At 43.7% G+C, this 27,772-nt stretch overlaps 1 protein-coding gene and 1 non-coding gene across 2 annotated transcripts; both read right to left on the bottom strand.

Annotated features, from left to right (window-relative positions):
• Positions 1-227: 227 nt before the first annotated feature.
• LOC115134852 (zinc finger protein 536-like) lies at positions 228-20,418 on the bottom strand. The gene is made up of 3 exons (XM_029669025.1): positions 18,579-20,418; positions 9,312-10,472; positions 228-1,016 (listed from the first exon to the last, which is right to left on the bottom strand). The coding sequence occupies exons 1-3, from the start codon at positions 20,209-20,211 to the stop codon at positions 778-780; spliced, it is 3,033 nt and encodes a 1,010-aa protein (XP_029524885.1). The 5' UTR covers positions 20,212-20,418; the 3' UTR covers positions 228-777.
• Positions 15,386-15,440, bottom strand: LOC115134892 (U7 small nuclear RNA). The gene has a single exon (XR_003864399.1). It is a non-coding gene; the product is annotated as a U7 small nuclear RNA (small nuclear RNA).
• Positions 20,419-27,772: the final 7,354 nt, after the last annotated feature.

Here is a 27,772-nt window from a genome sequence, read left to right as displayed (position 1 = left end):
TGGCATAGGATTCTGACTGATAACTGTTCTGAAGAACTCATATTAGGAGATATTTACGAAAACACCGACATTTATAGTGCATGAAAGAGCTTGGGGGAAGTTAGTTTGGTGCCTGCTCACGATCAGACAATTAGTCAGTGTTGAGCTGAAGGATGTATGTGGGTGAATATAAATCATTATGACACTGAGTATAAATTAAGTAAAAAGCACTCAATCTCTCTGTACTCCACACACCACAATACACTTTATTATAGGCAGTTTGTTTCTTACAGATAAATATATTTTCAAGTCCACACTAGAATGTACATCAAGTTTTTTTTCCATCTCCAAGAACATAACCCTATCCTCCCTCTGTCATCCTCCACACCTGAAACTAAAGGACTAAACGACGGCAAAAAAGCTTAATTAAATTTGTCACCAGCATTACAGTTACAGTCACCAACGCTCTGGATAACATGAAAACAGCCTAACCAGCTCTGCTAGGGCAAGTAAAGGTGTTTTCTTATTTGTGTCTGGAAGCAGCTAGCAAGCTAGCCATCGTTAGGCAGTTAGCTTGGGTGCCTGACTGCCGATGTGAGGTCTGAACACTCAGATCAATCCTACTCCAGTCCAGTGTGCGTTCTGAACGCTCCGATAGCGAAACTCTGAATTTACTAACTGACAATCTGACAACTTTCAGAATTTACTAACGCCCAGAATGCACTCTGAGCACACTCTGGCACTCCAGATAAAATGTTCGAACACACCCTATGGTTATATGCAGTTGCCATAGCAACATCAAGTCCCACACAATGATGCCATGGTGATATCTCTCCCAGTGGGTGTAGGCCTAGGGGCAGAACCTTCCTGGGAGGTGTAGGGTGTCACAGGGGTGTTGGCACAGGGCCGTCGGAGGCGTCTGTCTGGGTACAGGCTGCTGTCGAAGGGCCTGCGGTGAACACACAGGACATGAGTCTTCAGGTTCCCCTTCTGGGTGGCACTGTAGGGGCAGTACCTGCACTGGAAAGGCTTCCCCCCTGGCAGAGAGGAAAGCATTGCTTTAGACAAATCAACCTCCCAGCCCTCCCTACTGATTATACTTCATTGTGTTTAATACTGCCAACTCTCCAGTGCCAACTCTCTAGTGGTAGTCATAAAATATTGTGGATGAAATTATAATAACCCTAGTGGTGCAATCATGGAAAAACAACCCCATGCGTTCCCCATCTAATTCCACCTCTGACTAGTACTACATGAAACATACTACTTCATTTGTGATTTTGAAGTCCTTCCCTTCTCATTTTATGCACACAAAAAACAACAGAAACACACACACATGCACCCTGGGCTCATGGTGGTGATGAGTGTTGGGCTGAGGAATGAGAGACGTCTGCAGCTGGCTACACTGAGCCCTACCTCCATCTCTCTCTCTCCCATCAACTAATAATTTGACTCATTTGTGCTGGGTTATACTCTAATGTTTTTACTTTTACACACACACCATTGCCCTATTCAGATGGGATACGTTTAACTGGGGGAGCTCCGGTAATAGAATTATGTGCACGAGCACAAATCACCACATCAGTCATTTTAGTCCCGTCTGAATCTGGCATGTCAGTCATTTTTACTTGGCAAGAAGGTTATTATCCCAGCCCTAAAAACCTACTGTTTTTCAGCAAACTCCCTGGTCCTCTGATAATAATCGTCATCCCTGTGTTTTGAGGGATATTACAGAGTTTAACAGGTGCTGCACCCAGTTTGGGTAAAAACATGGGAACAAATGGATGCTTAAAACAGTGCTATGCAAGTAGCATACAGATGAATGAACTGCCTTGTCATATATCTACTTCAGCCTCCAGGCTTCCGTCATAACGGTCAATTTTGAATGAGAATAACAAATCATTACAGGGGCAGTTTGGTAAAACAAATCCCATCCGAATCGTCCACTGGAACAACGGACATGCTGTGCTATTACAGGCCTGGTTACAGCACAACTCATCTCCATGCTTTCTTTTTGGAAGAACTCCACGGCTTCTTCTATCATTCATGATTACAGTAAACCGTTATGGGATGATGTCATATGACCTCAAAAAACACGCTGCCACAACCTTTTAACCTCTCTCTTCCTCATCCCCCTCCTCCTCTTCCTCCTCCTTCTGTATGAAATGGAAAGCTTTCTTTAACATCTACATAAAAAGTAATTTTGGTGAAAAAAATTAAAAAGCCTGCAGCAGGAAACCCTCCATCTATTGGTGTATAGTAACCAGCAGTACAGGAAATGAGACTGTGACACATCTGTATGCCCTCTGAATATCACTGACCTGTCTGTCTGAATATCACTGACCTGTCTGTCTATCACTGACCTGTCTAGCTGTCTGAATATCACTGACCTGTCTGTCTGAATATCACTGACTTGTCTGTCTATCCCTGATCTGTCTGTCTATCCCTGACCTGTCTAGCTGTCTGAATATCACTGACTTGTCTGTCTATCCCTGACCTGTCTGTCTATCACTGACCTGTCAATCTAGCTGAATATCATTGACATGTCTGTCTGAATATCACTAACCTGTCTGTTGGAATATCACTGACCTGTCTGTCTGAATATCACTGACCTGTCTGTCTGAATATCACTGACCTGTCTGTTTGAATATCACTGACCTGTCTGTCTGAATATCACTGACCTGTCTGAATATCACTACCCTGTCTGTCTGAATATCACTGACCTGTCTGAATATCACTGACCTGTCTTACTGATGCTCTGGGAACTAAAATATAAATTTCTATATATATATATATACAGTTGAAGTCAGAAGTTTACATACACTTAGGTTTCGAGTCATCAAACTTATTTTTCAACCACCTCACAAATTTCTTGTTAACAAACTATAGTTTTGGCAAGTCGGTTATGACATCTACTTTGAGCATGGCACAAGTAATTTTTCCAACATTTGTTTACAGACAGATTATTTCACTTATAACACACTGTGTCACAATTCCAGTGGGTCAGAAGTTTACATACACTAAGTTGACTGTGCCTTGAAACAGGTTGGAAAATTCCAGAAAATGATGTCATGGCTTTAGAAGCTTCTGATAGGCTAATTGACATCATTTGAGTCAATTGGAGGTGTACCTGTGGATGTATTTCAAGGCCTACCTTCCAACTCAGTGCCTCTTTGCTTGACATCATGGGAAAAACCAAAAGAAATCAGCCAAGTCTGGTTCATCCTTGGGAGCAATTTCCAAATGCCTGAAATTACCACGTTCATCTGTACAAACAATAGTATGCAAGTTTAAACACCATGGGACCACGCAGCCATCATACCGCTCAGGAAGGAGACGTGTTCTGTCTCCTAGAGATGAACATACTTTGGTGCAAAAAGTGCAAATCAATCCCAGAACAACAGCAAAGGACCTTGTGAAGATGCTGGAGGAAACAGGTACAAAAGTATCTATATCCACAGTAAAACAAGTCCTATATTGACATAACCTGAAAGGCCGATGAGCAAAGAAGAAGCCACTGCTCCAAAACCGCCATAAAACAGCCAGACTACAGTTTGCAACTGCACATGTGGACAAAGATGATACTTTTTGGAGAAATGTCCTCTGGTCTGATGAAACAAAAATAGAACTGTTTGGCCATAATGACCATTGTTATGTTTGGATGGAAAATGGGGAGGCTTGCAAGCCGAAGAACACCATCCCAACCGTGAAGCACGGGGGTGGCAGTATCATGTTGTGGGGGTGCTTGGCTGCAGGAGGGACTGGTGCACTTCACAAAATAGTAAACTTTATCCCAATTCTAGCTCCAAGACAGATGCAATTTTTAAAAACCTAGCGTGCTGATTTATTGGCACACTGAACCATGCTGCGCACCATAATTTAAAAACTGCATCATGGCATCATGAGACAGGAAAATGATGTGGATATATTGAAGAAACATCTCAAGACAGGAAGTTAAAGCTTGGTCGCAAATGGGTCTTCCAAATGGACAATGACCCCAAGCATACTTACAAAGTTGTGGCAAAATGGCTTAAGGACAACAAAGTCAAGGTATTGGAGTGGCCATCACAAAGCCCTGACCTCAATCCCATAGAAAATTTGTGGGCTAAACTGAAAAAGCGTGTGCAAGCAAGGAACCTGACTCAGTTACAGCAGCTCTGTCAGGAGGAATGGGCCAAACTTCACCCCACTTATTGTGGGAAGCTTGTGGAAGGCACCTGAAACGTTTGACCCAAGTTAAACAATTTAAAGGCAATGCTACCAAATTGAGTGTATGTAAACTTCTCAACCACTGGGAATGTGATGAAAGAAATAAAAGCTGAAATAAATAATTGTATCTACTATTATTCTGACTATTCACATTCTTAAAATAAAGTGGTGATCCTAACTGACTTAAGACAGGCAATTTTTACTTGGATTAAATGTCAGGAATTGTGAAAAACTGAGTTTAAATGTATATGGCTAAGGTGTACGTAAACTTTCGACTTCAACTATATATACAGTGCCTTGCGAAAGTATTCGGCCCCCTTGAACTTTGCGACCTTTTGCCACATTTCAGGCTTCAAACATAAAGATATAAAACTGTATTTTTTTGTGAAGAATCAACAACAAGTGGGACACAATCATGAAGTGGAACGACATTTATTGGATATTTCAAACTTCTTTAACAAATCAAAAACTGAAAAATTGGGCGTGCAAAATTATTCAGCCCCTTCACTTTCAGTGCAGCAAACTCTCTCCAGAAGTTCAGTGAGGATCTCTGAATGATCCAATGTTGACCTAAATGACTAATGATGATAAATACAATCCACCTGTGTGTAATCAAGTCTCCGTATAAATGCACCTGCACTGTGATAGTCTCAGAGGTCCGTTAAAAGCGCAGAGAGCATCATGAAGAACAAGGAACACACCAGGCAGGTCCGAGATACTGTTGTGAAGAAGTTTAAAGCCGGATTTGGATACAAAAAGATTTCCCAAGCTTTAAACATCCCAAGGAGCACTGTGCAAGCGATAATATTGAAATGGAAGGAGTATCAGACCACTGCAAATCTACCAAAACCTGGCCGTCCCTCTAAACTTTCAGCTCATACAAGGAGAAGACTGATCAGAGATGCAGCCAAGAGGCCCATGATCACTCTGGATGAACTGCAGAGATCTACAGCTGAGGTGGGAGACTCTGTCCATAGGACAACAATCAGTTGTCCTAGCCACAAATCTGGCCTTTATGGAAGAGTGGCAAGAAGAAAGCCATTTCTTAAAGATATCCATAAAAAGTGTCGTTTAAAGTTTGCTACAAGCCACCTGGGAGACACACCAAACATTTGGAAGAAGGTGCTCTGGTCAGATTAAACCAAAATTGAACTTTTTGGCAACAATGCAAAACGTTATGTTTGGCGTAAAAGCAACACAGCTCATCACCCTGAACACACCATCCCCACTGTCAAATATGGTGGTGGCAGCATCATGGTTTGGGCCTGCTTTTCTTCAGCAGGGACAGGGAAGATGGTTAAAATTGATGGGAAGATGGATGGAGCCAAATACAGGACCATTCTGGAAGAAAACCTGATGGAGTCTGCAAAAGACCTGAGACTGGGACGGAGATGTGTCTTCCAACAAGACAATGCTCCAAAACATAAAGCAAAATCTACAATGGAATGGTTCAAAAATAAACATATCCATGTGTTAGAATGGCCAAGTCAAAGTCCAGACCTGAATCCAATCGAGAATTTGTGGAAAGTACTGAAAACTGCTGTTCACAAATGCTCTCCATCCAACCTCACTGAGCTCGAGCTGTTTGCAAGGAGGAATGGGAAAAAAATTCAGTCTCTCGATGTGCAAAACTGATAGAGACATACCCCAAGCGACTTACAGCTGTAATCGCAGCAAAAGGTGGCGCTACAAAGTATTAACTTAAGGGGGCTGAATAATTTTGCACGCCCAATTTCTCAGTTTTTGATTTGTTAAAAAAGTTTGAAATATCCAATAAATGTCGTTCCACTTCATGATTGTGTCCCACTTGTTGTTGATTCTTCACAAAAAAATACAGTTTTATATCTTTATGTTTGAAGCCTGAAATGTGGCAAAAGGTCGCAAAGTTCAAGGGGGCCGAATACTTTCGCAAGGCACTGTATATATATATTAGTACCAGTCAAAAGTTTGGACGCTCTTACTCATTCTAGGGTTTTTTATGTTTGACTATTTTCTATATTTCTCTTTGCTTATTTGAGCTGTTCTTGCCATGATATGGTATTTGACTAAATAGGGCTATCTCCTGTATACCACACCTACCTTGTCACAACATAAATGATTGGCTCAAACGCATTAAGAAGGAAAGAAATTCCACAAATGAACTTTTAACAAAGCACACCTGTTAGTTGAAATGCATTACAGACTACCTCATGAAGCTGGTTGAGAGAATGCCAAGAGTGTGCAAAGCTGTCATCAAGGCAAAGGGTGGCTACTTTGAAGAATCTCAAATATAAAATATATTTAGATTTGTTGAACACTTTTTTGGTTACTACATGATTCCATATGTGTTATTTCATCATTTTGATGTCTTCACTATTATTCTACAATGTATAAAAATAACAAAACCCCTGTAATGAGTAGCCGTGTCCAAACTTTGGACCGGTACTGTATGTGTATGTTTTATGGTCACATTCACCGGATAGGTGCATTGAAATGTTTTGTTTTACAGCGTCAGCCATAGTATTGTCTGCAAATGAAAGGCTTTCCCTATTGTATTGTAAGAAGGGGAAAAAAGTCAGGGTGTAATACATCGCTAAATGCAGGATCAAATATTTTGGAACAGGTCAGGACAGTGCATTTGGCAAAACATATGTTTCAAGAAAAGGAAATCACACTTAAAATATCTTACCAATATCTTTTCTTAGAGCCATTACAAAATGTAAGCTATCTTTTTAACGTGTTACAAATTAAGCATATTCAGCAAATAATATAATATAAAGCAAGTCAAATCTCTACACGTATAGTGATTGCCCTATCTCTCCCCTCTTTCTCGCTCCTCTTCCTGTCTTGTACATTCTTTTTTCCTGATATCTCCCTCCCAATGGACGAGAGGTGAGGTCCAGGAGAGGGAAACCTCCAAATAAGTTCCATTACTCACAGGCCACAGTCTAATCTAACTAATATTTTACAATTAGAGGAGACAGGACTGGGCCCAGAGCCATCCATCTCCCCAACACATGATCACCCATTCATAGGCTAAACACCAGCCTCAAACCAGACCAGCTCACACACACATTTACCAGGAAACAAGAAAGGATGTGGAAAGGGGAGGGAGAGTGTGTGTGTGCGTGAGTGTGCAATCTCGTGTTTAGGTATGTCACACACAGGGTGTGTGTGTGTGTGTGTGTGTGTGTGTGTGTGTGTGTGTGTATGTTAATCTGCGTGCACAAATGAATGTGTGTGTGTGTGTATTAATCTGCGCGCACAAATGAATGTGTGTGTGTGTGTGTGTGCTTATGTGTTTCAGGCAGAGATAATGACCATGATGACAGTGGCGGGACTGTGGGGGCCAGAGGAGCTGAATGGTGACGGATGACACAGCACTGAGCTCTGATGGCACAGAGACAGTGAGTGATGACTGCACATCCTTCCCAGCATTCCACCCTTCATTATCTCTATGGGGGGACCCAGGCACAATGGCAGCCTGCTTGGCCTGCCCTCTCTCTGCCCTCAAACGACATCTGCTCAGAGACAGCCACACTTGCCTTCTTCTTTCACCTCTCTGTCGCTCCATCTATCTCCATCTATACTCTCTCTCTGTCTCTCATCCTTTCAGTATAGGGTATGCACTCAGACAATGAGGTAATGACTCTTCTCCCTTTCAAATCAGGTATTTTCTTTTTCTTTCTTTCATTCTTAGATAATCTATTCTGTATTGATCTACTCATATTCTCCAGGTCACACGTTTTTTTCCTGAAAAATAATTGGATTGTATCGCCATCTAGCGGCTGTGATTGGGAGATGCAGTTGCAGGACATTAACCATGAGGGAAGGCTCGATATAAAACAAATGAGCATACAGACTAGTTCATCCAGGGGTCACCATCTGGCCAATTATCACCGTTGGCACAATGTGTCCGACCTGAACTGTCATTGCACACACATCACTCCATGTCCACGGTGCCCAGCAATATGTCACTGAGTGACTAGACCTAGACGTACAGTATGGGGACATAGGGACAGGAGGCAGGTCCTTGACAATGCCACCTGGCCAATATTCAAAACAGAGCAGGCAGAAGCAGTTGTTGTGATGAGAATAATGTCTGACTGACCACCTGCTTGTTGTTTGTAGTTAGAGGGCACTCGCTGGGCTCAATGTCAATTATGTCAACTTTGACTGATGGCTTTCCATCTTAGCTAACGATAGACCCTACTTTAGAGTGCAGTACTGAGGGGGGGGGGGGGGGGGGTAAGGCATTTACAGTGGGTTTACTTCGTTATCCTCTTTCATAATTTCAATACCAAACTATACTAGCGATGTAACTTGTAACTTATTGTAAAAAAGATTGTACAAGTGACCACAGATAAGTTTAAAAAAAATGTGAACCCTGAATATGCATGACCTGAAGAGGTGAGATGAGTGCAGAAAAGTTGTTATATGCATCTAGTATATCTAAGAAAACCATTATTCTGACATAGTGTAGCCTATACTTTTACCAACAGGAACCATCAATGAGCAAAACACATGTTGTGCCCAAACAGAGTTGACAGACACTTTCATACGAGAATATTGTGTTTCATATAGTGTTTCTGCATCAGATGGATCAGAATGACGGGGTATCAAGTTGCACTCATAATACATGTATATCATATCAAAGGATCCCAAGTGTCTGAAAGAACTCTCTCTCTCTCTCTCTCTCTCTCGAGTCAGGTAATTCAATCTTGCTTTCGGCAGGCGTATCACACAAGAATTAAGCTTCTCCATTGCCAGGGTTATTTGTTACCTATCAGATAGTGAAATTGCATCGTCCTCTAAGTGCGGATGTAATCAGCGCCACACACCTGTGACTCCAGTACCCTTGTTTTAGTTCTTCTGAGTTTCACAATCACAAGTGTTCATACTAACTAGAGTTCGTCAATTTCTTCTGATAAATTGTCTGCTGAGGTAAGCCTATTTTTTTAGTGAGAGAGAGTGTACTAAATATCCAAACATATAGGATAGGACAGTATAGGAAAGGATGATATAAGGGGGCAGGATCACTACTTGTCCACTAGATGGCATTGTACTCTCATGTAATGTGGAAAAGAGTTAGGAACCAGAGGTACAGTTGACATCATTCATTGGGCAGAGAGAGGGACACTCACTTGAAGTATCTGCTCTCTCCATTGGCCCTCCCCCTCCACCATTCAAGCTCTCTTCATTGTCATTGAGGAACGTGTGATTCTGGCCACTGAAGGACCAGAGGACTGAGAGGTTCCTGTGGGGATGGAGGTAGTGGTGAGGAGTTTGCCCTAGCTTCAACAGCTCCAGAGGAGAGAGGAGAGGCTGGATGACCGACCTGCCCCACTGGCCCTGCTTCCCTTGGGTACACTGAGGGGCCTCACTGGGCCCCTGGGGAACACCAACCATCATCTCTGTCATCTCCTCACTCAGCTCTGCTTCGTTGCTGCTACTCTTCATCATCCTCCACTTGTTGAGGTCCTCTTCTTCCTCCTCTTTGTTAAACACAGGTCTCTCCAGTGTACACTCCCCATTGTGAGCTGATGAGTCATGGGTGTGTGCGTCCTCCTGCTCTATAGGCAACTCCAGGTCACTACCAGTGTCAGACCGGGCTGTGTGTTGTCCAGCCTGCAGTCCATTGCTATTGGAGGAGAGGGAGCTGTGCTGCTGGAATAACCCAGTCAATCCCCCTGAACCAGGCTGTGACGACAGCACCCAGTCTGGCCTGAGCGACAAATCCAGAGGCTCATACTGGGACTTCCTGGTCCTGGGTGTGACTGCAGAGCCACCAGCACCTGCCTCCCCCTCACTGTCCCAGTCACTCCCCCTGACTCTAACACCATACTCCCCCTCAGAGCTCCCCTGTCCTCCCCCGGGAGGGCTGACCCTCCCTCCCCTTGCTCTCCTATTTCTACCACCTCTCAGAATGCTGGATGTCAGGCCATTGATGAAGGTCTGTATGGATTGATGAAGTCCCTGTGGGTTCACACTGTTCTCCTCCATAGCTGGAGGTCCTCCATAGGCCCGGTGTAGGTTCAGGTTGGAAGGGTTGGGCAGGTTGGGAGGCCTGTCCATTTGCAGTGTACCTGCGTTTCTCCGGTTCTCATCTGTGCCTTCCATCCCACTGTAGAGGCCAGAAGTAGGGCTCCAGTCCTTGGGGCTTGGGGTCTGTGGGGACGAGGGGGCTCTGTTGTCCATGGTGTCCTGGTTCCACTGGGGGTGGTAGCCCTCTAGATGGTAACTGAGAGAGGCTGACTGGGCACTGATGTAGTCACTGGAGGGACAGCTGTAGGACTTCTCCTTACCTGTTAGAGCCACAAGACAGAACAACAGCGCAGCGTGAACCAGACATCTCCATACCAGTATTTCACATTTAAGTCTCTGGATAGCTGTAGACATGTTATATTTCAGAAACAATTGTCTGACTTGTACAACTAAATCATTGGCATACTGAGAACCAACCTAAAGAACCTGAGCGATTGGATCATCTCTGTGAACCTGGGAAATGTGTGTGTACATATGGCCGCCATTTCTAAACATGAATAAAGTGTGCAGAGCCACACAATGCTGAGTTGAATGATTTAAGTTGTGCTCCGCAGTAAATCAGGCTTGTAATCAGCTTTCAGCACAGGTGATACATCATCGCACAGCATGGAGTGTAGAACACCATACGCAAGGAATATACTCAAAGATGTTAGCAGCAAATAAATGTGTATTGTTGGCTTATCCCCATAAACTTGGTGAGCAAGTTGGAATGACTTCTCACCTGTATGGTGTCCATATTAGGCCAAAGTCACATGTCCATGAAACATCTGTCAATATCGACAACGTACACATGAACACTTCTCTCCAGGAGTCATGTTAGGTTGAACTGTGTTATAACAGCCTTGCCTATAGGGTTTACATACAGTGCCACCATGTTGAGTTGGTGCTTGTCTGAGAGACCCTTGAATGTGTCTCAAATGGCACCATATTGACCCAGGGCTCTGGTCAAAAGTAGTGCTCTATATATGGCATAGGGTGCTATTTGAGACACACCCTTTGCATTCCACCTTCTTTAAGCAGCCCGGCTGTTTTGGTGCCATTCCAATTACTGTAAAAGTCATCTGCCGCTATTAAGCCACAAATATTGGCAGTTTATTGTCCAACACTCTCCTGGCATTTGAAGGTCAGGGCATACATTATACTGGGTCTTTTAGGGATGTGGCGTCTGGGATGGCGAGATAAAGTTACAGCGGCATTCATTTAATTTTGTGCATATTGATGCCTTATTGTTCTTCTTTAATGGATTAATATCTGACTTACAACAGTGATTCATTCCCCTCGGCTGAAAAATCAATTTCATAACACCTTGAGATCAGATCTGACCCTGAGGTAATTCTCCCTGAAGTAAATCTCTCAATCTAATGATCTAAAGTAGTTTGTTATGCTGTCTCCAACTTTAATACCAACACCATCCGTCATTTAATTAGATAAATTATATGGAAAAATAGCCTTTGTTTAAATATTGGAATTTTAAACTACTTAATATACCTAGAGGAGAGAGGAAAATAAGTGTATTGAATGGAGCAGATCATAAAACATCACACTAATAGGCTACATTTAGACAGGCAGCCCAATTCTGATATTTTTATGCAAATTTGGTCTTTTGACAAATGACATCAGATCTTTTCACATCAGACCTTCTTCAGAGATGATCTGATTGGTCAAAAGACCAATTACCGGGGGAAAAAGTTCAGAATTGGGCTGCCTTTAAACACAGCCATAGTGAGGTAGAAATCACAGCTGGAGTCACATATTAATGACTTTCAACAACACAGTCAACAATAATTTGTGTGTATGCATGTGTTCAAACAGGACAGTGAGTGGGAAAGAGCCTCCTCAGAAACACCACATCCATTGTCTTTAGTCACAAAAAAACGCCTGCTTAATGGCAGTATTTCAGACAGTTAGGCTGCATTTACACAGGCAGCCCAATTCTGATCTTTTTTTCACTAATTGGTATTTTGGCCAATCAGAACAAGAGTTGATGTGAAAAGATCATATGTGATTTGTCAAAAGACCAAATTTGCGTAAAAAATATCAGAATTGGGCTGCCTTTGTAAACGCAGGCATAGATACACTGTCTATCTCAATTAATCAGTGGTTTACATTACCATGAAATTACCGGCAGGTCTGAAATGCAAACAAAACCAGACATATCTGACCTCATCTTTGGCCACTGTCTCTTTCAAAAACACATTTGCTCGCCAATATCTCCCAGAGCAGCGAAACAACAAAAAGACTCAAGCCCCGACTCATCTTCTGTCTTTGGACGGGTGCCATCTTTCTGATTGCCTGGTTCATGCTAACTTAATCAGTTTTAGATTTACTTACACTGACGAGACCCACATTATGAGTCATTTTAGTGCTTAGATTTATCAACCAAACTCCAATTACTGTATCATTACAGGGCCCTGCTTCTCTCACCTAACACAGAGGATGAGATAATGAAGAGATGCATATGAGTTATCCAACCTGTGATTAGAAATGCAAAAGAAAACGTCTGATACTGTGCTGTGGCAAAGCATACAGCTGGTAGGGAAAGTGATTCATTTCATATGGAAATGCACTCTTTATTCAATCTGTTCACCACCCATGTAAACACACACACATGTGCGCATATACACACACATGCACACACACACATAATTGTTATATTGTAACAGTCTGCGTGCAGTATAAACTAAAGCACCTAAATGACTAAACCTCGGCGGTTTGCTTTAAGATGAAACCGCCTGAGAGGGATATTCACACCCAAGACTGCTGGGGAGAGAGAAAATAGGGGCACCAGATGTTCTTTGATGTTTATAATAGCATATTATTAATATTAATTAGACCACATCGTCAATGACGCATTTGGGACGTTTCCAAGTCAATTAAGCCAAATGGCATTCAGGAGACGTGGAACAATATTTCAAGGCAGGTGTTCACAACTCCCAGGGTAAATCTTTTTATCAGCAGCTAGGAAAACAAGCATTTTGAGCTTAGTTTGAGCCTCATACCTCATATCTGCAATAATAATTAAAAAGAGGATTAGGGGACAAAAAAATGAGATGGGGAAGTCAAGCCAACAGGTAATCCGGTTTATAAATCAGAAATCAGCAGTGTTCAAATCTACTTACGTATATAGGCCCAGTTTGTGTGTTGAAATAAAAACAGCCATGCTACAACTTAAAGGGATTGTTTAGTGAAATTACATATTTAAATGTTTTATAAACATGTGCTTTTGCTGAACTATCCATTTAAGAATCATCAGATGCCAAGGGTTGTAGGAACTAGAAGTTAGAACGATTAAATAGTTTACACTGATTTCTATCCCCCTAAACATGATCCTTCCTCGTCTCTCTGTAAGCACTCGTAACCTGTACAGTAGAAGTAGTGTGAAGGCTGGAGAAGGAAACAAAGACTCAGTGAGGATGACATCATTACATGGTGTCTGCTCATTGACCTTGGGGTTAAGAGTTTGAATAGGACTAATGAATAACTGCCAGAGGATTTCAGGCATGTTTGTGTTCCCAATTTAAATCTGGACACTCTGGTGTCGGTCAGGGGCCTCTAATAAGCACATCATTATTCATGATCTAAGATTAGAATTACAGTCAAAGGAAGTTTTTTAATCTGCCTTGATTACATTTTAAGAGCAGCATTTTCAACACTAGCTAGTAGCCATATGAGTAAAGAGACCATAATCTAACACGTTGACACTGTATCTATCGGTCACGCGTGGCTCAGTTGGTAGAGTATGGTGCTTGTAATGCCAGGTTTGTGTGCTCGATTCCCAAGGGGTCCAGTAAACAGAAGGGGGGGGAGTATGAAAATGTATGTAAGTCACTCTGGATAAAAGCATCTACCAATTGACTAAAATGTAGCAGAGCAGTCACTAACTCTGAACTGTAGTCACTATCCATACTGGGAACAACAATATAATAACTTAATGACTTCTGTTTGGCTAGGAATAAAATCAGCCACTTGTTCAGGCGTAATCAATGTGTCTCAAACTGAAACATCTGGCAACAATGGTAATTCCTCACCATCTCCTGAGTTAAAACTACTCCAGCCCCTGTAATACAGGCACAGTAAACTTATCCCATTCCTAAAACCCCTCATCAAGACTTGCACTTAGTGCCTGTACGTTCTCCATATGTATAGGATTTACCTATCTGTCCCGCAGCAGACCTGTGTGTTGAGCTGGGGCCAGCAGCGTGTGATTGTGTTAATTAATCTGTCGTGGAGAGCAGCTGCAGAGGTCTCTGGGATATATTGTCAGAGCAAAACAATGCAGTGCTTAAGCCCCTGAGTGAGTCCTCCATTACACAGGAACAAGAGGAGGAGAGGCGAGCTGGGATCCATCATATAAAGAAGCACTGACGCCTGACCTTTAAAATGAATTAGTTTCCATGCTTAATATCGACTCAAATTACACTCTGATACCGAATGTGGCAGCCCAGAATTCATCCGATTCATTCTCAGCTAGCTTTTATAAACATAGCCCTGCAGTATCGGCTGGGTATATGGGCTGGGGACTGGGGAACAGGAGAAGCTGAAAAGTACCAATGATTGTAGCTGTTTTGTAAAGGGCTGGCAAGGATTAACCTTAAAATACTGGTATAAACATGTAAATACAAGCATAAGTAGACAATATGTCAACAAAACATTTAACAAGATTAGACCTGATCCATTTATCTCTTTTTCACGGTGGATCAAATCCTCCAAAAGCGTATCAGAGACGCTGACTCTCACCATGCCTGCTAGAAGATCAAACCTGGGTTCAAAGACTATTTGAAATCTTTCCAATACTTTGAGTGTTTGCTTTAGTCTGCCTAGAGTGCTCCTGAGCCTGTTGGGAGTTTGTACTTTTTTTATTGGTTCCAGTGCAACAAGAAAGCTCAACCGAGAACAGCTAAAGTATTTTAAAGAATTTCAAATAGTATTTTAGCCCTGGTCTGTGGAAGAGCCAAAATTCTAAGCTAGGGAGGAAAAGAGTCAAATGTATGGTTTAAGCTAAAGGTCAGCAAAAACACTACAGTGGATACTGTAGTGTACTGTATTAGTTACAGTTAACTATACAATAGTAAAAGAAAACTGTAGTATATACTATAGTAATTAATGTAGTATTTTTGCAGACTGTAGTATTTACTATAGTGTTTGTTTTAATATCTTTGACATAGAAATAAATGGAGGCTCTCTCTTTCAGAAAACCTACTGGAGAAATACTAAATGAGCAAATTTTCCATAATCTGTAGGTAGGTAGGTACAGTGCATTCAGAAAGTATTCAGACCTTTTGAATTTTTCCACATTTTGTTAGGTTACAGCCTTATTCTAAAATTGTAATAAAAAATAAAATAAAAAAATTTAAAAAGCCCTTCCTACATGCAATACCCTATAATGACAAAGCAAAACCAGGTTTGGAAAGTTTTGCAAATGTATTAAAAATAAGCTGAAATATCACATTTACATAACTATTCAGACCCTTTACTCAGTACTTTGCTGGAGCACTTTTGGCAGAAATTACAGCGTCAAGTCTTCTTGGGTATGACGCAACAAGTTTGGCACAACTGTATTTGGGGAATTTCTCCCATTCTTCTCAGCAGACCCTCATAAGTTCTGTCAGGTTAGACGGGGAGCGTCATTGCACAGCTATTTTCAGGTCTCTCAAGAGATGTTTGATCGGGTTCAAGTCCGGGCTCTGGCTTGCCCACTTGAGGACATTCGGAGACTTGTCCCGAAGCCACTCCTGCGTTGTCTTGGCTGTGTGCTTAGGGTCGTTGTCCTGTTGGAAGGTACACCTTCGCCCCTCTCTGACATGCTGAGCACTCTGGAGCAGGTTTTCATCAAGGATCTCTTTGTACTTTTCTCTGTTAATCTTTGCCTCGATCCTGACTAGTCTCCCAGTCCCTGCTGATGATCTGTGCCTCGACACAATCTTGTCTCTGCGCTCTACGGACAATTCCTTCGACCTCATGGCTTGGTTTTTGCTCTGACATGCACTGTCAACTGAGGGACCTTATATAGACAGGTGTGTATCATGACACAAGGCGAGACCCAAATGCAGACACAGGAGGCAGATGGTTGAAGTCTTATAATGTTTAATAATCCAAAAGGAGTAGGCAAGAGAATGGTAGTGGACAGGCAAAAGGTCAAAACCAGATCAGAGTCCAGGAGGTACAGAGTGGCAGAAAGGCTCGTGGTCAAAGCAGGCAGAATGGTCAGGCAGGTGGGTACAAAGTTCAGGAACAAGCAAGGGTCAAAACCGGGAGGACTAGAAAAAAGAGAATAGCAAAGGCAGGAGTACGGGGGAAAAAACGCTGGTTGACTTGAAACATACAAGATGAACTGGCACAGAGAGACAGGAAACACAGGGATAAATACACTGGGGAAAACAAGCGACACGTGGAGGGGGTGGAGACAATAACGAGGACAGGTGAAACAGATCAGGGTGTGACATGTGCTTTTCCAAATCATGTCCAATCAATTGAATTTACCACAGGTGAACTCCAATCAAGTTGTAGAAACATCTCAAGAATGATTAATGGAAACAGGATGTGCCTGAGCTCAATTTCGAGTCTCATAACAAAGGGTCTGAATACTTATGTAATAAGGCATTTCTGTTTTGCATTGTTAATAAATCTGCAAACATTTCTAAAAACCTGTTTCTCACTTATGGATGGCACAAACTGAGATATGGGGGAGGGGAATGTGCAGAGTATATGCAAATTGAATACTGTAGTATTTACTGTAGTTAAAAAAGTTAGTGTTTTTTCAGACTGTAGTGTTTTGGCGGACATTACTGTAGTATTTACTACAGTGTTTTTATTGCTGATAATACTGCAGTATTTACTATAGTATTCTACAGTATACTACAACATTCTATAGTAAGTACTACACATGATTGAGGGATACTGCAGTGTGTAAAATAGCATTCTACAGTTTACTACAGAATTCTATAGTAAGTACTGTAGTATTCTATAGTAACATTTAGTACTTCTCCATGTGAGGCAGCTATTCCAGGCACTTGTCGTCTCCCGTCTGGATTACTGCAACTCGCTGTTGGCTGGGCTCCCTGCCTGTGCCATTAAACCCCTACAACTCATCCAGAACGCCGCAGCCCGTCTGGTGTTCAACCTTCCCAAGTTCTCTCACGTCACCCCGCTCCTCCGCTCTCTCCACTGGCTTCCAGTTGAAGCTCGCATCCGCTACAAGACCATGGTGCTTGCCTACGGAGCTGTGAGGGGAACGGCACCTCAGTACCTCCAGGCTCTGATCAGGCCCTACACCCAAACAAGGGCACTGCGTTCATCCACCTCTGGCCTGCTCGCCTCCCTACCACTGAGGAAGTACAGTTCCCGCTCAGCCCAGTCAAAACTGTTCGCTGCTCTGGCCCCCCAATGGTGGAACAAACTCCCTCACGACGCCAGGACAGCGGAGTCAATCACCACCTTCCGGAGACACCTGAAACCCCACCTCTTTAAGGAATACCTAGGATAGGATAAAGTAATCCTTCTCCCCCTCCCTCCCCCCTTAAAAGACCTAGATGCACTATTGTAAAGTGGCTGTTCCACTGGATGTCATAAGGTGAAAGCACCAATTTGTAAGTCGCTCTGGATAAGAGCGTCTGCTAAATGACTTAAATGTAAATGTAATGTATTTAGAATCCAGACCATGTGTAACTTAACAGGATGCTATGACAAGAAAAGCATGCGCCCAGGGAGTCAAATCATCAAAATCACCAGGTGGAACAGAATACTATCAATAAAAATACCAGGTGGTATATATCAAATAATTAAAAACACCAGATGGCTTCCATTAACATCTTGTGCCCCATAGGCAAGGGTTGGGGTGGCGATGGAACTGATATAAAATAATGGAGGCTAATTATCTGTAGCATTCAACATGACAGCATTAAAGTTAATAAGAAAAGAAAGGCCTTTATCCAAGCAACAAATATAACCGATTATATTTGTTGCTTGGATATGCTGATCTACTGACCCTGTGCTTCAAGGCAAGTCCACCTGAGTACATTAGTGAAGTTTAGCCAAAGGCATAGTTTTATCTCCTGATGGAACAGCACGGTTCTATTCCATGCTAGTCTGTGCATGGGAGGCATAGCAAATTGTTTACATCTGAAACTAATGGCATATTTATGGAAGTTCTCAAACATCCTATCGATATAAATGTGCCCAAGTCATCATGTGCTGGTCATCCATTTGACCTTGACCATGGATCTGAGGATACATCAATTAGAGTATTGACCATAGAATATAGAATACACATATTACATGGACCTATGATAAATAATTGAGAAAACTGGAAACAACAATATCTAAAACAATATGCAACCATTGAGTTGTAAGGAAAGACGGTTATGTACCTGAGACTGAGGAGGGTAGGCTGCTGTTATCCTGGGTACTGCCAGTCTGAGAGAGGCCTGGTCCTATAGAGCTCTCCTCCAAGATATGGCTCAGTCCTGGGCTACTACTCCTACTAATAGCCTGGGTGTCTGGGTTGCACACAGGCGCTCGTCGCTCATCTGACACCCTCCACCCAGCCTGGTAGGCCCGCTGCTGTTCTTTATCTGTGTATAGGTCCACCTGATCTACAGCCAGTCCTGGTGCCATGACCTGCCAGCCTGGGTAGCTCTTGAGGTCGTTTCTCTCATTCGCAGGAACTTGTGGTTGATACTCCACATTGCTTGAACTCAGGGGAGGCACCAGATGATTCAAACCCAACAGAGAGTGATTATTATCACCCTCCGTCGGTGAATCGTGTCCTGGTGCCAGCATGTTACCCAGCATCTCCTTAACCTTCATCCCGATGCCTGCTGTGGCAAGGATCTGCTGGAACTCCGACTGGCCCGCTTTCTCTGCAGAGAGGAACCTGCTGTGGAGGCTTGAGATGTACTGGGAGTAGAGGTTTGTGTAGTGGGCGTCCTGGGATACTCTAGCCATGCTAACAGATACCTGAGGGTCAGCAGGAAGCTGCTTGGTCTTCGCAGACAGCTTGTTGAGGTGGACCTTCATGTGGTTCTTGAGGAACCAGGGTTCTTTGAAGCGCCGGCTACAGATCTGGCAGCAGTGCTCGAATGAGTCCTTGTGCTTCCGCATGTGTCCCTTGAGGAACCAGGCCTGGCTGAAGGTCTGACCACACACCTTGCAGGGGAACTCCCCACCAGGGGGCTTCAAGCCCCGACCACTGCCCCCCGCTGAACTCTGACTTTGAGCTGACACGGAGGTGATGTGGGCCGTCTCCACGTGGCTGATGAGCTCCTCCTCTTGGGAGGCCGCGTACTCACACAGGGTGCACTTGTATGGCTTGTGGAGGATACGGATGTGGCGCTCCAGCTCCTGCTGCTTCCTGAACTTTCCTTTGCAGAAGGAGCAGCGGAACCCTGCGGAAGGCTGAGCCTGTGTGTGATCCTCCTGGCCTGTGGTGGTCATCTTGGGGGAGACAGATGGCAGTGAAAGGGTCTCCACAGGGCCAGGGCCTGTGCATGTCAAGGGGAGCTGGGTGGTGGTAGAAGCAGGCTGGGGCTGCTGGAGCTGGGGATGGGGGATGTGGGGTGGTGGTGGCTGGGTCAGATGACCTATACCACCCCTGATGTGCCTGTCCCTCAGGATGGCCCTCTCCTCCAGCTCGTGGAGCAGCCTGTTCTCCTCTCTGATCCTGCCACGACCTTTCCCAAGGTTGCCCTGCTTGTGAGTGCGTAAGTGGATCTTGAGGTTGCCCTTCTGCGCTGCCCTGTGGTCACAGTAAGGGCACTTAAAGGGCTTCTCGCCTGTGTGCGTGCGCATGTGCAGTGACAAGATGCTGTTGAAGCGGAAGCGTTTGCCACACAGTGGGCACGGGTACTTCCTGTTCTTGTGCGTGTCTTCCTGGGTGACGTTGACATGGGTCATGTGACCCTGGTTCTGTACCCGCAGGAACTGTGGAAGGTGATCCACCCTCCCATTGATGCCATTTAGAACCCTGGCTGAATCCACCAGCTGATTGGCTAGCAGTGCCATGTGGCCCCTTAAGTGTGACTGCCCTCGTCCAATGGTGTGGTGGCTTTCTATACTCAGGGATCTGTGGACTGTTACAGTGTGGAGGTCAGGGATTGGATGTCCCAGAGTCCTTCAGAAGGTTCTGCTTGTGGTTGATGGTATAGCAACCTTTGACACCTTTTCCTCAGAGAGGGGAGTTGGAGACACCTTCGCATATAATAGAGACTTCCACCTAAAAGACAGAAAGGAAAAAGACACATAAGGCATGCACGTGAACATGAACAATTAGTGCAATAGAGCCCTCATATTACATATATTTAAAGAAAACTCAAAGTAAAAAATATGAAATATTCAACAACAACAACAAAAAGATTAGATGGAAATGTCCCAGTAAACTTTCAGTGCCTTCGGAAACTATTCAGACCTCTTGAATTTTTCCACATTTTGTTACGTTACAGCCTTATTTTAAAATTCAATTCAATAGTTTTTTCCCCTATCATCAATCTACACACAATCGAGTGTTCTTGGGTATGACGCTACAAGCTTGGCACACCTGTGTTTGTTTTTTTCCCTCCCATTCTTCTTTGCAGATCCTCTTAAGCTCTTTGCATTGTGGCTGTGTGCTTAAGCACAAGATGGCGCCGATAGAGAGGCAGCATCGCTTAAGTCCTTACGAAACTGTGCAGTATTTTGTTTTTTTAATCTATTATTTCTTACATTGTTAGCCCAGAAAACCTTAAGTGTTATTACATACAGCTGGGAAGAACTATTGGATATCAGTGAGATGTCAACTTACCAGCACAACCAGCACTACGGCCAGGAATACGACTTTCCCAAAGCAGATCTTTTGTCTACACCTCCCAGGACATTTGAACTGATTCCAGAGGCCGACCCAAAACAAAACGAGTCGGAGGAGAGGGTGCCGGAACGGTCTTCTAGTAAGGCTTCGGATGAGCGCACATCACCCACTGCTTCCGAGTATATAACTCGCTAATGTCCAGGGCAAGAGTTGCTTTCCAAAGAGATATACCCGGGATTGTAACATACTCTGTTTCACAGAGACATGGCTAGCTGGGGACATGCTGTCAGAGTCCGTACAGCACATCGCGCCTACAGGAACAAACATCTCTCTGGTAAGAAGAAGGGCATGGATGTATGTTTCATGATTAACGACTCATGGTGTAATTGTAACATACAAGAACTCAAGTCCTTTTGTTCACCTGACCTATAATTCCTCACAATCAAATGCCGGTTATCATCACAGCCGTGTATATCACCCTGCAAGCGGATACCAAGACGGCCATCAAGGAACTTCACTGGACTTTATGCAAACTGGAAACCAAAAAGAAAACCAGCCCCGTTGCGGACATCGACGTCTAGCTCCCAGAAAAATTAAACAACTTCTTTGCGCGCTTTGAGGACAATACAGTGCTACCGACACGTCCCGCTACCAAAGACTGTGGGCTCTCCTTCTCCGTGGCCGACGTGAGTAAAACATTTAAACATGTTAACCCTTGCAAGGCTGCCGGCCCAGACGGCATCCCTAGCCGCGTCCTCAGAGCATGCGCAGCCCAGCTGGCTGGTGTGTTTATGGACATATTCAATCAATCCCTATCCCAGTCTGCTATCCCCACATCCTTCAAGATGGTCACCATTGTTCCTGTTCCCAAGAAAGCTAAGGTAACTGAACTAAATTACCATCGCCCCGTAGCACTCACTTCTTTCATCGTGAAGTGCTTTAAGAGATTAGTCAAGGATCATATCACCTCCACCTTACCTGACACCCTAGACCCACTCCAATTTGCTTACCGCCCCAATAGGTCCACAGACGATGCAATCACCATCACACTACACACTGCCCTATCCCATCTGGACAAGAGGAATACCTATGTAAGAATACTGTTCATTGACTACAGCTCAGCATTCAACACCATAGGACCCTCCAAACTCATCATTAAGCTTGAGACCCTGAGTCTCGACCCCACCCTGTGCAACTAGGTCCTGGACTTCCTGATGGGCTGCCCCCAGGCGGTGAAGGTAGGAAACAACATCTCAACTTCGCTGATCCTCAACACTGGGGCCTCACAAAGATGCATTCTCAGCCCTCTCCTGTACTCCCTGTTCACCCATGACTGTGTAGCTCTGCACGCCTCCAACTCAATCATCAAGTTTGCAGACGACACTAGAGTGGTAGGCTTGATTACCAACAACGACGAGACAACCTATAGGGAGGAAGTGAGGGCCCTCGGAGTGTGATGTCAGGAAAATAACCTCTCACTAATCGTCAGCAAAACAAAAGAGATGATTGTGGACTTCAGGAAACAGCAAAGGGAGCCCCCCACCTATCCACATCGATGGGACAGCAGTGGAGAAGGTGGAAAGTTTTAAGTTCCTCAACAAACTGAAATGGTCCACGCACACAGACAGTGTGGCGAAGAAGCCGCAACAACCCTCACTAACTTTTACAGGTGCACAAATGAGAGCATCCTGTCGAGCTGTATCACAGCCTAGTACAGCAATGGCACCGCCCACAAACGCAGGGCTTTCCAGAGGGTGGTGCGGTCTACACAATGCATCAACGGGGCAAACTACCTGCCCTCCAGGACGCCTACAACACCCGGTGTCACAGGAAGGCAAAAAAGATCATCAAGGACAATAATCACCCGAGCCACTACCTGTTCACCTCGCTTCCATCCAGAAGGCGAGGTCAATACAGGTGCATCAGAGCTGGGACAGAGAGATTGAAAAACAGCTTCTATCTTAAGGCGATCAGATTGTTAAACAGCCACCACGAGCACAGAGAGGTAGCTGCCTACCTACAGACTTGATATCATTGGCCTCTTGAATAAATGGAACACTAGTCACTTTAATAATGCCACTTTAAGAATGTTTACATATCTCTCATTACTCATCTCACATGTACAGCTGAAGTCGGAAGTTTACATACACTTAGGTTGGAGTCATTAAAACTTGTTTTTCAACCACTCCACAAATTTCTTGTTAACAAACTACAGTTTTGGCAAGTTTGTTAGAGCATCTACTTTGTGCATGACACAAGTAATTTTTCCAACAACTGTTTACAGACAGATTATTTCACTTATAATTCACTGTATCACAATTCCAGTAGGTCAGAAGTTTACATACACTAAGTTGACTGTGCCTTTAAACAGCTTGGAAAATTCCAGAAAATTATGTCATGGCTTTAGAAGCTTCTGATAGGCTGATTGACATCATTTGAGCCAATTGGAGGTGTACCTGTGGATGTATTTCAAGGCCTACCTTCAAACTCAGTGCCTATTTGCTTGACATCATGGAAAAATCAAAAGAAATCAGCCAAATTGTAGACCTCCACAAGTCTGGTTCATCCTTGGGAGCAATTTGCCTGAAGGTACCACGTTCATCTGTACAAACAATAGTAAGCAAGTATAAACACCATGGGACCACACAGCCGTCATACAGCTCAGGAAAGAGATGCGTTCTGTCTCCTAGAGATGAGCGTACTTTGGTGCGAAAAGTGCAAATCAATCGCAGAACAACAGCAAATTACCTTATTAAGATGCTGGAGGAAACAGGTACAAAAGTATATATAACCACAGTAAAACAAGTCCTCCATCGACATAACCTGAAAGGCTGCTCAGCAAGGAAGAAAACCGCCATAGAAAAAGCCAGACTACGGTTTACAACTGCCCATGGGGAAAAAAAAGATTGTACTTTTTGGATAAATGTCCTCTGGTCTGATGAAACACAAATAGAACTGTTTGGCCATAATGACCATCGTTATGTTTGGATGAAAAAGGGGGAGGCTTGCAAGCCGAAGAACACCATCCCAACCGTGAAGCACGGGGGTGGCAGTATCATGTTGTGGGGTTGCTTGGCTGCAGGAGGGACTGGTGCACTTCACAATATAGATGGCATCATAAGGTTCCATTTTCCATGGAACTAATGCACCTGAAATAGGTCATCAAGCAGAGTAAAACAAATGCTGCGTGTCTCTTCTTCCTGTCTTTAGTATATTTTTGGTCTCAGCTTATTGTTGAAGGATGCTAAAATGCTGATTACTTCTAACCACAGTCTTCCTCTCCATATATCTACTCTACTATGATCTGCTACTATGATCTCCTTTTATACGGACAGTAAGTAGCTACAATACTTAACAGTCTTTGCTGCAGGTCCAGTGGTTCCTTTGAAACAACCCTCTGTGCTCAACATAAGTAACGAGGGAACTTGGTAACTTTAAGAAACGGGTACAAATAAAAGTTCAAGGAGAAGAAATCTAAAAATCTGTTCAAATGGAATTTAAACATAACCTCCTCTCCTCTTCTCCACCCACTCACTCTCCATTGCTCTATACTAACAAACAAAGAGGCAAATTCTCAACACTCTACAATGGTATAGGTCACATATTAGAACATACAGTGCTTTAGTGCAGTACCAAAGGGCATGGAACAAAGCATGCATTGTCCACACAGAATTAACACAGGCTTACATCATCTAGGGCTCAAACCTCAGTAATGAAAAGGATGTATATTGTAACACACAGATAAAGAGCTACCCTGCGAGCTTAAGTCCAAACAGTACTCTGTTCCCATGTCTGATCTACAGTACTAGTCAAAACATTTGACAAACCTACTCATTCAAGGGTTTTTCTTTATTTTTTACTATTTTCTACATTGTAGAAAAATAGTGAAGACATCAAAACTATGAAATAACACATATGGAATCATGTAGTAACCAAACAAGTGTTAAACAAATCAAAATATATTTTATATTTGAGATTCTTCAAATATCCACCCTTTGCCTTGATGACAGCTTTGCACACTCTTGGCATTCTCTTAACCAGCAGTTAGGAAAGCTAGCTTTTTCAAACATAAATTTGCATCCTTTAGCTCTAACTCCAAAACGTTTTGGGACACTGTAAAGTTCATGTCGAATAAGAGCACCTCCTCCCAGCTGCCCAATGCAGTGAGGCTAGGAAACACTGTCACCACCGATAAATCCACAATAATCGAGAATTTCAATAAGCATTTCTCTACGGCTAGCCATGCTTTCCTCCTAGCTACCCCATCCCCGGCCAAAAGCTCCGCACCCCCCTCAGCTACTTGCCCAAGCCTCCCCAGCTTCTCCTTCACCCAAACCCAGATAGCAGATGTTCTGAAAGAGCTGAAAACCTGGACCCGTACAAATCAGCTGGGCTAGACAATCTGGATCCTCTTTTTCTAAAATTATCCCGCGCCATTGTTACAACCCTATTACCAGTCTGTTAGAGCTCTCTTTCCTATTGTCCGAGATTCCAAAAATTGGAAAGCTGCCGCGGTCATCACCCTCTTCAAAGCGGTTGACCCTCTAGACCCAAACTGTTATAGACCTATATCCATCCTGTCCTGCAGTTCTAAAGTCTTCGAAAGCCAAGTTAACAAACCAGATCACCGACCATTTAGAATCCAACTGTACCTTCTCCGCTGTGCAATCCAGTTTCCGAGCCGGTCACGGGTGCACCTTAGCCACGCTCAAGGTACTAAAGGATATCATAAGCGCCATCAATAAAAGACAGTACTGTGCACCCGACTTCATCAACCTGGCCAAGGATTTCGACTCTGTCAATCACCTTATTCTTATCGGCAGACTCAACAGCCTTGGTTTCTCAAATGACTGCCTCGCCTGGTTCACCAACTACTTCTCAGATAGAGTTCAGTGTGTCAAATCGGAGGGCCTGTTGTCCGGACCTCTGGCAATCTCTATGGGGGCACCACAGGGTTCAATTCTCAGGCCGACTCTTTTCTCTGTATATAACAACGGTGTCGCTCTTGCTGCGGGTGATTCCTTGATCCACCTCTGTGCAGACAACACCATTCTGTATACATCTGGCCCTTCTTTGGACACTGTGTTAACAAATCTCCAAACAAGCTTCAATGCCATACAACACTCCTTCCGTGGCCTCCAACTGCTCTTAAACGCTAGTTAAACGAAATGCATGCTCTACAACCGATCGCTGCCCGCACTCGCCCGCCTGACTAGCGTCACTACTCTGGATGGTTCTGACTTAGAATATATGGACAACTACAAATACGTAGGTGTCTGGCTAGACTGTCAACTCTCCTTCCAGACTCATATTAAGCATCTCCAATCCAAAATTAAATCTAGAATCGGCTTCCTCTTTTGCAACAAAGCCTCCTTCACTGACGCTGCCAAACATACCCTCGTAAAACTGACTATCCTACCGATTCTCAACTTCGGCGATGTCATTTATAGCCTCCAACACTCTACTCAGCAAATTGGATGCAGTCTATCACAGTGCCATCCGTTTTGTCACCAAAGCCCCATATACCACCCACCACTGCGACCTGTATGCTCCCGTCGGCTGGCCCTCGCTACATATTCGTCGCCAAACCCACTGGCTCTAGGACATCTATAAGTCTTTGCTAGGTAAAGCTCCTCCTTATCTCAGCTTACTGGTCACCATAACAACACTCACCCGTAGCACGCGCTCCAGCAGGTATATCTCACTGGTCATTCCCAAAGCCAACACCTCTTTGGCCATCTTTCCTTCTGCCAATGACTGGAACGAATTGCAAAAATCGTTGAAGTTGGGGACTTATATCTCCCTCGCTAACTAAGCATCAGCTATCTGAGAAGCTTACCGATCGCTGCAGCTGTACACAGCCCATCTGTAAATAGCCCATCCAACTACCTACCTCATCCCCATATTGTTTTTATTTACTTGTATTTCTACATGCACATCATCATCGCACATCTATCACTCCAGTGTTAATTTGCTAAATTAAAATTACTTCGCTACTATGGCCTATTTATTGCCTTACCTCCTTACTCCATTTGCACACACTGTATATATATTTTTCTATTGTGTTATTGACTGTACGTTTGTTTATTCCATGTGTAACTCTGTGTTGTATGTGTCACACTGCTTTGCTTTATCTTGGCAAGGTCGCAGTTGTAAATGAGAACTTGTTCTCAACTAGCTTACCTGGTTAAATAAAGGTGAATTTAAAACAAATGTAAAAAGGGCCTGTATTCATAAAGAGAGCTGGTATAGGATTAGTTTAGCTTTTTAGATTATAATGAATAAAACATTATATGACCAGCGGGGGACTTGATCCCAGATCAGAAATCTTACTCACATTTTGAAGACATGCCCTTAAATATACAACCTAATCCTCCTGAAGCTAAGCATATTTGACAGGTGTGAGAGAAACATTGAAAGATATCCACCACTTGTTTAAGGTGTTGTTCTGATCATCTAAGTGTGTAATCACAAGGCTTAGAACCATGATCAGGTGCTAGTTAATATGACAGGCTGGGTGGTGGAGGAGGAAGACGGTTGCTAGGGAAGCGAATAGGCAGACCTGTCAGGTACCATCTTTCAGAGTGAAGTACACTCTTTCAGGGGGAGATTTAGAAAGAGGGTGATTGTATAAAGCCTTGTGTCACATGGGGCGGCAGGGTAGCCTAGTGGTTAGAGCGTTGGACTAGTAACCGAAAGGTTGCAAGTTCAAATCCCCGAGCTGACAAGGTACAAATCTGTCGTTCTGCCCCTGAACAGGCAGTTAACCCACTGTTCCTAGGC

This window comes from Oncorhynchus nerka, linkage group LG9a (genome assembly GCF_034236695.1).
Source record: "Oncorhynchus nerka isolate Pitt River linkage group LG9a, Oner_Uvic_2.0, whole genome shotgun sequence".
NCBI classification, from domain to species: domain Eukaryota; kingdom Metazoa; phylum Chordata; class Actinopteri; order Salmoniformes; family Salmonidae; genus Oncorhynchus; species Oncorhynchus nerka.
This window is presented reverse-complemented; position numbering and strand designations above follow the sequence as displayed.